Source organism: Ictalurus furcatus, chromosome 19 (genome assembly GCF_023375685.1).
Source record: "Ictalurus furcatus strain D&B chromosome 19, Billie_1.0, whole genome shotgun sequence".
In the NCBI taxonomy this organism is placed as follows: domain Eukaryota; kingdom Metazoa; phylum Chordata; class Actinopteri; order Siluriformes; family Ictaluridae; genus Ictalurus; species Ictalurus furcatus.
In genome coordinates, this window is record NC_071273.1 from 1,987,153 (window position 1) to 1,997,185 (window position 10,033).

Sequence of the window (10,033 nt, forward strand, 5' to 3'; positions counted from 1 at the left end):
GCAACGTCACGTTTTTGTAGTTTTAAATGTGTCAAAACCTTGGATCTTTTAATGGGACCATTCAGACCTTTCACATTCCAACTTAGGAATCTGATCGAGCTTCGGGAATTTTTCATCAATTTAGATTAATACAGAATGAAGTACAGAGAGGTTGATATCAATAGGAAAGGGAGAAAAAACACAAAAAAAAAAAAAAAAAAACACAACAACAACAACACCGCATCCCTCCCCGCCTCCCACCCCACCCTCCCCCACCCTACTCTGAACATCAGTTAACTTCTCTCCATTCCCAAACAATGGAGGCAGAACCCTACAACACTGGAACATCCGATACTTGTAAACCATACCTATTCTTGTTGTGTGAAGTCACTCCCAAGCATAAAAGGTGCCACAATTACCATGTATCTCAGGCAACCTATAGATTCACATGGAAACTAATATAATTGCCCACAGCCGAGTAGTTTTACAGTCACAGGTATTAATAAATTGGTTAACTGTCATGTAGACAGCTTAAGATGAAGGATACTGTTCATTAAACCATCGTTGTGCTTTTTGGGGGCAGTCGAATTGCAGCCTCTCATCACCGAGGTCTATCCGAAGGCGAGCAGGGTATCTGAGAGAAAACCACACATTTCTCTCACGCAAGCTGTTTCTCACCACAGCGAAGACTGCCCTCCTCTTAGTGACGCTAGAGGTGAAGTCAGGAAAGATGAAGACCTTACGGCCCTGATGGAAAAGTTGATTCCAATTCCCGCAAACAACTTTTTCTCTGTCGTGAAAGTAGTGAAACCGCACAATCATCACTCTGGGCCTTTGATTCTCTCGCTCCTCTGAGGGCACGGGGCCAATACTGTGCGCTCTATCCAGCAATGGAGCGGTCTGAAAGATTTCCGATCCGAGGACATCCTGGAAAAATTTGGACATAAACGTTACCGGAATGCTCCCTTCTTCTCGTTGCGGAATACAGACGACCCGGAGATTGCAGCGCCGTGAACGGGACTCCAGGTCCTCCACTTTATCGGTGAGTTGTTTGTTAGCCAAATTTAGCTTTAGCACCGTCTGTTCCAGTGCTACAATGCGGTCACTGTAATCGTTCAGGTGCTGGTCAAGCTCGTCAATATGCCGTCCTTGTGATTCAATGCCCGATTTAAAACTGTCAAAAGATGCAACAACTGGGGCCAGAGCTGAGTCAGTAGTTGCTTTCATCTGTACTGCGATGGTAGATGTTAGCTCCGTGATCAAAGTGGTGCGGAGGTTTTCCAGGTCAAACGGTAGCTTGTCGCCATGACTCGTCATGCTCGGTCTTTCAGAAGCCATAAGTCCTTTCTGGTTATAATTGTAGACCGAGTAATTGAAAAGGAACGCACCAAATGTCTTAGAAAAGATTCAGGTTGCCTGAAAAGCACAATTAAAAGATAAAATGCTCGGGAGCTCACTCCACACGTGCCTTCTCACTCACATGCTCAGCTGGATACTCATGACAAATTTTTACTACAGCCACTATTCTTCTTCGGTGATGCAGAAGGTCGTGCTGCCACCACCTCACAGCTCCAAAGTCCCTGCTTCGATCCTCTGTATTTTCACTTCTAGTTGACCGTTACTTTCTTCTTGCTTACTGTGAGACCTTAAGTTACATAGTCCTTCAACCACATTGGCTTCCTTCTACAATGATATGTCTCTGCTTGGAAGTCGACACTTTCCAGTGGTGGAGCAGAAGCTGATTTTTCAGCCAGAGTGAAATCTGCATGTAGTGATGCCAGATGAGACACGTCCCAATTTCATCCATCACTCAGCTGGTAACTGTGTGTCCCTTTTCTCCTTATACTCTGCATATGGTCACTGAATTTTGATTTCCCTTTCTTAACATGCACAGGTTTTTTCACCCTTACAAGGTCACCTTCCTTGAGCTTTGAAATCCTTGCTTTACGCTTTGTGTCCAGGTATGCTTTCATCTTTTATTGATTTTGCATCACTTTTGTTCTCAACTTTTTCATGGCAGGGTTTGAATTGCACTGTGGAAGGGCTGACAATTTTGTCCTCATTTTTCTTCCAAACAAGAGCTCGAAAGGAGACGTTCCTGTGGTAGCATGGGGTGTAGCTCTGTACGTTTGCAAGAATTCTACAATAAATGATGTCCATGGAACCCTCTCTCTCCGCAGTCAGAATGGCATCCTTCAATACCTTATTCCAATGCTCAACAGCTCCATTTCCTTCCGGATGGTATATGGAGGTGCGAATGTGCTTGACATCTCTTTCTTGCAGGAAATGTTTGAACTCTGAGGACAGGAACTGAGGTCCATTGTCTGTGACAATCTCTAGTGGATTCCCTTTATGGCTGAACACTGATCTCAGAAAACTGGTAATGGTAGACGCAGTCACGTGAGGTGCAAATGCGACCTCTGGCCATTTTGAGTGGTAGTCAATTAGTGTAATGGCATATCTGCAGCCAACAGGGCCTATCTCAAAAGGACCTACCACGTCAATGCCCAGTTTCTGCCACGAACCGGCTGGGTATTGAACTGGGATCAGTGGTGTATTTATGGTTCCAGCTGTCTTATCATCAAGCTGGCAGGTGGTACAGGTTGCAATTTTGGACTGTACATGCGAATCCATCTTAGGTCACCAATATAAGTCTCTAAGTTGTTGTTTAGTCCTCACAGTTCCTTGATGGCCTTCATGTGCTAGAGTGACCAAATGTGAACATAAGCTAAGTGGCACAATCAGTCTGTGAGTTCCTCTTAGCACATAAGAGTCATGGATAGATAGTTCCTCTCTTACTGAGAAGTAAGGAAGCACATCAGCAGGCAATGCTTTAGATGTTGTAGGCCAGCCATTCTCAATATATTGACGCAATTTGGTGAGCTCGGGACATGAGGAGCTTTCAGCAGCAAACTCAGTGACAGGAACAGCTGACAGCAGGGTGGTAATGGCAGCTACAGTTTCTGGTTCGGAATCAAAATCAGAGTTAAATTCATTTGGCAATGGTAGACATGGTAGACAATATGTTACCCGGTTGTCAGCTCCATGTTTGTACTCCATGTCATAGTCTTGCAGACCATCAAGCTACTCTCAGTCCAGCACGTCCCATGCTCTTAGTAGTCAAAACGTAGTCAAAGCTTGGTGGTCTGATCTTAATTTGAATTGTATGCCCCACAGATATGTTCTCCAATGCTCAATGGCCCAGACACAAGCAAAGGCTTCTTTTTTTGCCTATAGAATATTCCTCTCTGCAGGTTCTGGAAGCAAAAGCTACAGTTCTTTCTGACATATCCGGATGTAGCTGAGTCAGAATACCACCTATGCCATAGTCCGAAGCATATGTTGTAACAATCATGGGCAAAGCAGGGTCAAATAAAGCCAATGCAGGGCTCTCTGTGGAAATTCATGTTGCACAATTATGAATAATTTGCTTCATATTTCTTTTTAAACACTGCCTTTTTCCATTGATGAATAATTAGCGAAATTTTATGTTAATATTAGCCTACCCACAGCCCATACAAACGTGCACTTATTTTCAAACTCTTTTGTAACGTCTTGTATTTTAATTACAGATTTGTTACCTGAATCCTTCACATTAGAAGAAGATGGTGAATCGTTAATGTTGAATTTGGATTTGCATGGATTACATATGTCTGGATCAGGCAGCATTGCATGTTACATAATGGTTTCTTTTACTGTTGATATAAGAGGTTATTGTACTAATATAAGGTCTCCTTACAGTGACATGTTTGTTGGTTTAGTCTTTTTGCAACAGTGTGGTTTGAGTGACTTATTTCTTTTCTGAACTGTGGACTGTTCAATAGAATAGAATAAAGTAGTGTGTGAATATACAATAATACAATAATACAATAATATATACTGTGTGCTATTTATATGCAATACAATGTACACAAAACATAATTTGCAATATTTAAATAATACAGTGCAATATACAACATAACATGCAAGTACAGAATCATAAATTGCATATTAAACTAATTAAGAGCAAGAAGAGATAAAAACCCATCAGTTAGACAAAGGGTAAAAAAAAAAAAAAAAAAAAAAGGTCAATACAAACCATAAGCAGAGAGATAAACAGGCTTGTTCTAGTCACAAACATGAGGAATGGAACATATACTTTGCAATCTGTGAATGAATTGAAAGTCCCTTTATACTGTCACTGTGATTTTGGTGTGAATTGGATGCAGGTGTGCGTGATCTGGGAATTGCAGTCCATGGCAGCCATGTTTGTAGCCCACAGTGCTGGATAGGAAATGGAGTTCGTGGCATGAGTGAGCCTAACACCAATTTAATCAGTCCTCATTATCCACTCTTTTGCCTTTATGAAGTGTTACCATAGGGTTACACAGTATGTTTCTACTTCACATTCAGGTTCACAAATAGGAATAATCAATCATCATTAGTTATGTCATTAAGTTAATGTTTATTAAGCATTTCCATGAGAATTGAGTAATGACTAAGTTCAGGTAATACTTACATTACACACTTGTAAAGTGTATTCTGATTATGTAATACTGTGCCATTATATAGTACCCCTAAAAACTTACTAAATAATGATTATACATACATATACAAGATATTTATTAAATGGTTCAGCATGATATACCTATATTCAAAATAATAATGTAACATGCAAACATACTTTTATAGAACAGACTCAAACGAAGACCATGGAACATGTCCAGTGGTGTCAAGCTTTACAAGAAAGAAATCATAACTTGGAAAGTGGTCAAGTAAGTAAGGTTTTTTTTTGTTGTTGTTGTTGTTGTTTTTCACACCATTCTGTGTAAACTATAGAGACTGCTGCGTGTGAAAATCCCAGGAGATCAGAAGACTCTGAAATACTCAAACCAGTCCTACTGGTACAAAAACCTTGTCACAGTTAAAGTCAGAGTTCACACTTTTTCCCTATTCTGATGTTTTATTTGAACATTAACTGAAGCTTTTGACCTGTATCTGCATGATTTTATGCATTGTGCTGCTGCCACATGATTAGCTGTTTGGATAACTGCATACATGAGCAGGTGTACAGGTGTACAGGTGTTCCTAAAAAAGTCATTATCTGTACATTATCTGTCCTCTTTACCAATGGTTTACTAATATTGCTTATTACATGAAATAACACATAAATTAAGTTATTTGCTGATAGATAAATAAATTAAGATTACTTAACACAAATCTCTTACTTTTATGTGACATTGTCTTGCAACTAACAGTCAACAGGAATGATGGCAAAGCTTAATTTAAAGGTAGTTTAAAGATTTTCATGTATCTTTTGAACTGCAGACATAAATTGGCAATTCTGAACATGGTCCTTTTTGGTATTGTGAGCAGGGAAAGATCAAATTTACTTTGGATCTTTTATTTTGTCTTTGGAAAATTGCACTTTAAAAAGCTAGTGATAGGAGTTTAAAGTGATCATTAACTAAAACAAGTAACAGGAAGAAATTATTTTTACCCACATATATTTCTTTCCAGATCTTTCACAAGTGTATCACAATATTTAGTAAACAAACAGCTGCTTCACGCAGTTCAGACATAAGGGGAAAACAATATTTAAAAATTATTAAAAGTTTTTTTTTTTTTAAAAAGAAACAAATATTATTTACTTTTAAATACATACAGCATTATAGAAAATATCAACATGAACACAATTTTAAACAAACACATGAAACAGTAAATTAAAATAATAATTTTACTGTTTTTACAAACAATTAGAGGTTGTTGTTTTTTGTTTTGGACTAACTAAATAATCCAATTATAAATATTGCAAAACTCGCATGTCTACTGTGATGCTTTCATATTACCATGTGGACTCATCTCTAACACCAGTATGGTTTTAATTTGATCTATACATTAGGAATGTTATGCAACATACAAATAATTGCATAATGAAATGAACAAATTACACATTTGTAGAAGACTGGGAGTAGGATTTGGCTTTTCCTACACTCTTTCTGACTCAACTAGGGAAAGTATAGACTCCTAAAGGCCCAGGTTCATGCATGCCATCACCATCAGCAGTAGAGCTACAGCACAGAGAGACTGAGAGTTCAGTATGGCTGCACCTATGTACACAGGACAGAAAAGACAGAAAAAGTGAAAGGTACTGGAAGGTATCATTCCAGAGGTCAGTTTAAAAAGCAATCTCTATGAATAAGCTCATGTCAGAGAACATTAAAAGAAACTTAACATTCAAAATTCAAGGTCATGTTGGCAGTAATTGAACACATTTGGTTATAACACAATCCTTTGCTGAACACAATCATTTGGCTACAAGTAAGCGAGAGTGAAAAGAAAAGAAAACACATCATGTTAAAAGAGAATTCTCAGCACACCTTGCACTTGTATCTGTGATATAGGGCCATCTCCTCCTTCACAGCGAGCCCGTATCTCTATTACATAATCCCCTGTTTCAGGCATGGGGAAGTCGATGTAGTGCCTGCCGGTGGTGTACAGTTTCCCATAGCGCTCCCCTTCTTTTCTAAACAAAATCTAAAAAGCCAGGAAGATAAAGTGTGAACATAACACCAAAAAAAAAACAGCATAATTGAATTAATTAAAAAAATGTATTTAATTCTCAATTATTGGTAAGTAAATTTGTATTTGGAATCATATATATATATATATATATATATATAATATGTGCTATCTATGATGGGGACTTGATTTTTCAGTCTAAGGATGGTTTGCTTCACTGGCAGTGTCAGCTATTTGAACTTGAAGTCGAGAGTTAACAGCAACAGATTCTAAATGCTAATGCCACACATGAAATCAACTTTATCAATCAAACGACCAATCCAATTTTTATAGTGTTTGAATACCTTTTAACATCTTTTTTATTATTATTTATAAATATTTAATTTTTCATCATATTTATAATTAGAAATTCAAATCACATTATGTGTATAGGTTTGAAGTGGATATATGCAGTGGAAGTATATATATATATAAACAATACATAGTGGTCTCCAAAACTGATGTAACTAGTGCATGTTTAACACAATTGTGGTTCTAATAGGTGTGAATGACTGGCAACTGGTTTATCTCTGATACTAAAAAAGAAGACACACCTTGTATCCCTCCACATAAGACTCATTCCAATAGTTGTAGATGTGATCCCAGTAGATATACAGCCATTTGCGTGTAAAGCTGACATATTTGTATACTCTTAGATGTCGATTTGGAGCTGAAAAAATCAATAGATTGTAAAGACACAGTCATTTGTATTATGTGCAGTTAAATCCAAGCACACAACACATATTTGTAAGACTTGGTTAGATATAACAGGGCTGGTTTTCTCATAGAAATTACATAATATTGGTGATGAAAGCTTCACGAGTGACTAGCAGTATGTATATTTGTAGATTCATGAATACATTGCATTTACATTGTGCATAAATTCCCAAGGATTCGGTTATATGCTTACGTGGTCTCCTGGTAAACATTTCACAGTGCTCACTGGGTGGTCCAAGTCCAGCTCCATTGTAAGCACGCACCTCAATAAGGTAGTGCGAGTCAGGCCGCATGTTCTCCAAACGAGTCTGGTTAACTGAGCTGTGGACCAGAACACGAGAGGCTGCTGCCTCATTGTCATCATATTTCCTCCAGTAGCGTATCTGAACAGGAATCAAACACAGCCATTAGAACTACATTTATAGGGTTCGGCAATGGGGTGCTTGAAGGATAAGAATGTTAACTGTACATAGGGTTGATTTAACCCCCATGTTAAAGTGTGCATCAAGACTGGGATCCTGTGAGATCTCAAACAAGTTTCACATATAGGCTCTTAGGTGGGCAGTAAGGAGCAGACAGAAATGAAGTTCACAGAACAAAGAGAGATAGCACATAACCAATCATGCTTCTGAATTCAAGGGCACCAGAAGGCAGGCAAATTACATTGCTGTTTTAAATTTTTCGTTAAAGAAAAGCAAAACAAAACAAGAAAAAAAAAAATTTATTATTGTTTATTATTGTTCTTCACTTTCAGCCAAAAACCAAGTTCTGCATTGACATAAAATTTTTCTTTGGGTGATTGCTGCTATAGCAATCTTAAGTCACTGACCCATACAACTACAGCATAATCACACTTTATTTATGCAGATCATAAGCTTTATTATGAGTAATTATTTGTTGTGTTTTTGAGGACTTACCTGGTAGCCATCTACCCAGTGAGGAGGAACTTGAAAAACTTGTAGCCACCACACTAGAGCCTCAGTGGAGGTAACCTGGCGGGCATAAACATCCAGTGGTGCCTCCGAGGGGGCTGCACAAATGTAACACGGCTAATCAAATATTTATCTGACAATTACTATAAAGCAGCATTTATAAAAAAAAAAAGTATTAGTGGTAACGGGTATTTTTTTCCAACATCATATGACAACTATGCATACAATAAATGGGCTATCACCATGTGCCAGCAGTGGATTTTGAATAAACAGTGTAAGAGCCATTATGCTGTAGTCAATGTCTGTTGTAATTTCATTGTTTAACACTGGGTGTAGTATGTGTCTAATTAGAATATAGGTAGCCAGAGAGTAAGAGAAGCCAGGTGTGTAATGGAGGGAAGCACAACAATTTTAACAGTGTCAGGACAAGTGGAATCTGGTGGGATTACTATATGTTTGTGCATTGGAACTGCGAGTTTAAAAGGACATCAACGAGCTTTGTGATAAATAAAGTGGATAAAAGCAGTACTAGACTAGAAGCATGTCTTGTTCGGAACTCACACATCGGAAACAACCCTACAACACCTCTAAGTGACAAGATGGCCATTTGTCACTACATACAGTATGTTAACATGTTTAGCACATCAAAACATGAAAATATTTATTACTGTCATTACTCATTTTCACACACAAAATAAATGTTACATTTATTTATGTTTAATTTTGAAACTATATTCAGTTTGTACATCTTATGGACTCTTCATATCTGTAAGGTCCTGATGCCTAAAATGAATTAATAATAAATAAAATAATTAATTTTAGTTAAGTTAATGTCCTGGACTTCCTTGAAATAAACTTCATTTTTTATTCAGGTATTACTATGATTTGGCCTGAGTCCTGAAAGTTCCCTTGTTTGGTTATCATGTTCCTAGTCAGAGCCATGGAGTAATGTCTTACCGCTCTCAGATGAGAACACCACTTTGGTCAGGCTGTATGGTCCCTCTCCTTTGTTGTTGTAACCTTTCACTTTGACTTGTATCTCAGTGTTGGGTATAATGCCGTCCTTGTAGACGTAGCGTCTCGACTCTGGATCAGCCACCGTTGACCACTTCCATTCGTAGTCCTCATGGGGCTTGAAACCTACTATATAGCCAAACTTCTTACCAAAAAAGTACTGGGGCTTCATGGGCTGGGGAAAGGTATGAGAACATGATGTTCAGGAAATATTATTCAGGAAAGACTGCTGAGTATTATTACTATGTCACGGAATATTAAAGACACATAAGAATAATTAGACTTACTGTCCAAGTCACTATGAGCTCTCCATTCAAGCCTACATAACCATTTACATCAGTGGGAGCCATGGTGGGAACTGAAATTATACGAAGTTAAGGTTAACCTTATTTCATTAGCAGATTTTTGTAGTTCTTTATAAATATTGTCAAAACAATAAGCAATTAATTAGTAATGCTTTATTAAGTAGCATAAATCAGCACATGTGAACTCACTGGCATCCCAGGTTTTAATTTTGATGGAGGGCACACTGCACTCTCCTGCTCCCAGATCATTGATGGCATATACCCGAAATTCATACTCCATCCAAGGATACAGGTCAGTGACCTTGGCTGTATCAGCTTTCCCATCCAGGAACACAGGAGCTAAACAAGGCAGACCTTATATCAGTAATTTCATCTGAGTTAATACTAAACTGAACAGAGCTCGACAGTGTATTTAACAACCCTGTGCATGAAATTAATAAATACTACAGGTCAACTTGAAAACCGGATGACCAGGGATGTTTTCGCTCTGACATGCCATCTAGTGGATGTCACTTTTAGTCCTGCAGATCTACATATGATACACAT

General features: G+C 38.1%; 2 protein-coding genes across 2 annotated transcripts; both read right to left on the reverse strand.

Moving 5' to 3' along the window:
* Positions 1–5,646: 5,646 nt before the first annotated feature.
* LOC128623493 (contactin-1-like) lies at positions 5,647–7,985 on the reverse strand. Its single transcript, XM_053650585.1, has 4 exons — positions 7,430–7,985; positions 7,074–7,189; positions 6,339–6,495; positions 5,647–6,068 (listed from the first exon to the last, which is right to left on the reverse strand). The coding sequence occupies exons 1-4, from the start codon at positions 7,527–7,529 to the stop codon at positions 5,986–5,988; spliced, it is 456 nt and encodes a 151-aa protein (XP_053506560.1). The 5' UTR covers positions 7,530–7,985; the 3' UTR covers positions 5,647–5,985.
* A 141-nt stretch (positions 7,986–8,126) lies between these two features.
* LOC128623689 (contactin-1-like) lies at positions 8,127–9,893 on the reverse strand. The gene is made up of 4 exons (XM_053650838.1): positions 9,677–9,893; positions 9,470–9,540; positions 9,126–9,357; positions 8,127–8,266 (listed from the first exon to the last, which is right to left on the reverse strand). Exons 1-4 carry the CDS (start codon positions 9,765–9,767, stop codon positions 8,127–8,129), a joined length of 534 nt encoding a protein of 177 aa, XP_053506813.1. The 5' UTR covers positions 9,768–9,893.
* Between the last annotated feature and the right edge of the window lie 140 nt (positions 9,894–10,033).

Excerpts from the sequence above, each read along its gene's own strand:
- LOC128623689 (XM_053650838.1), bottom strand. The coding sequence starts at position 9,767 with ATGGAGTATGAATTTCGGGTATATGCCATCAATGATCTGGGAGCAGGA. Across the intron at positions 9,358-9,469 it reads AGCTCATAGTGACTTGGACA|CCCATGAAGCCCCAGTACTT; the intron begins GTAAGTCTAATT and ends ACCTTTCCCCAG. Across the intron at positions 8,267-9,125 it reads GGTGTTCTCATCTGAGAGCG|CCCCCTCGGAGGCACCACTG; the intron begins GTAAGACATTAC and ends ACATTTGTGCAG.
- LOC128623493 (XM_053650585.1), bottom strand. The coding sequence starts at position 7,529 with ATGCGGCCTGACTCGCACTACCTTATTGAGGTGCGTGCTTACAATGGA. Across the intron at positions 6,496-7,073 it reads CTTATGTGGAGGGATACAAG|ATTTTGTTTAGAAAAGAAGG; the intron begins GTGTGTCTTCTT and ends CTGGCTTTTTAG. Across the intron at positions 6,069-6,338 it reads ATCACAGATACAAGTGCAAG|GTGCAGCCATACTGAACTCT; the intron begins GTGTGCTGAGAA and ends CTGTGTACATAG.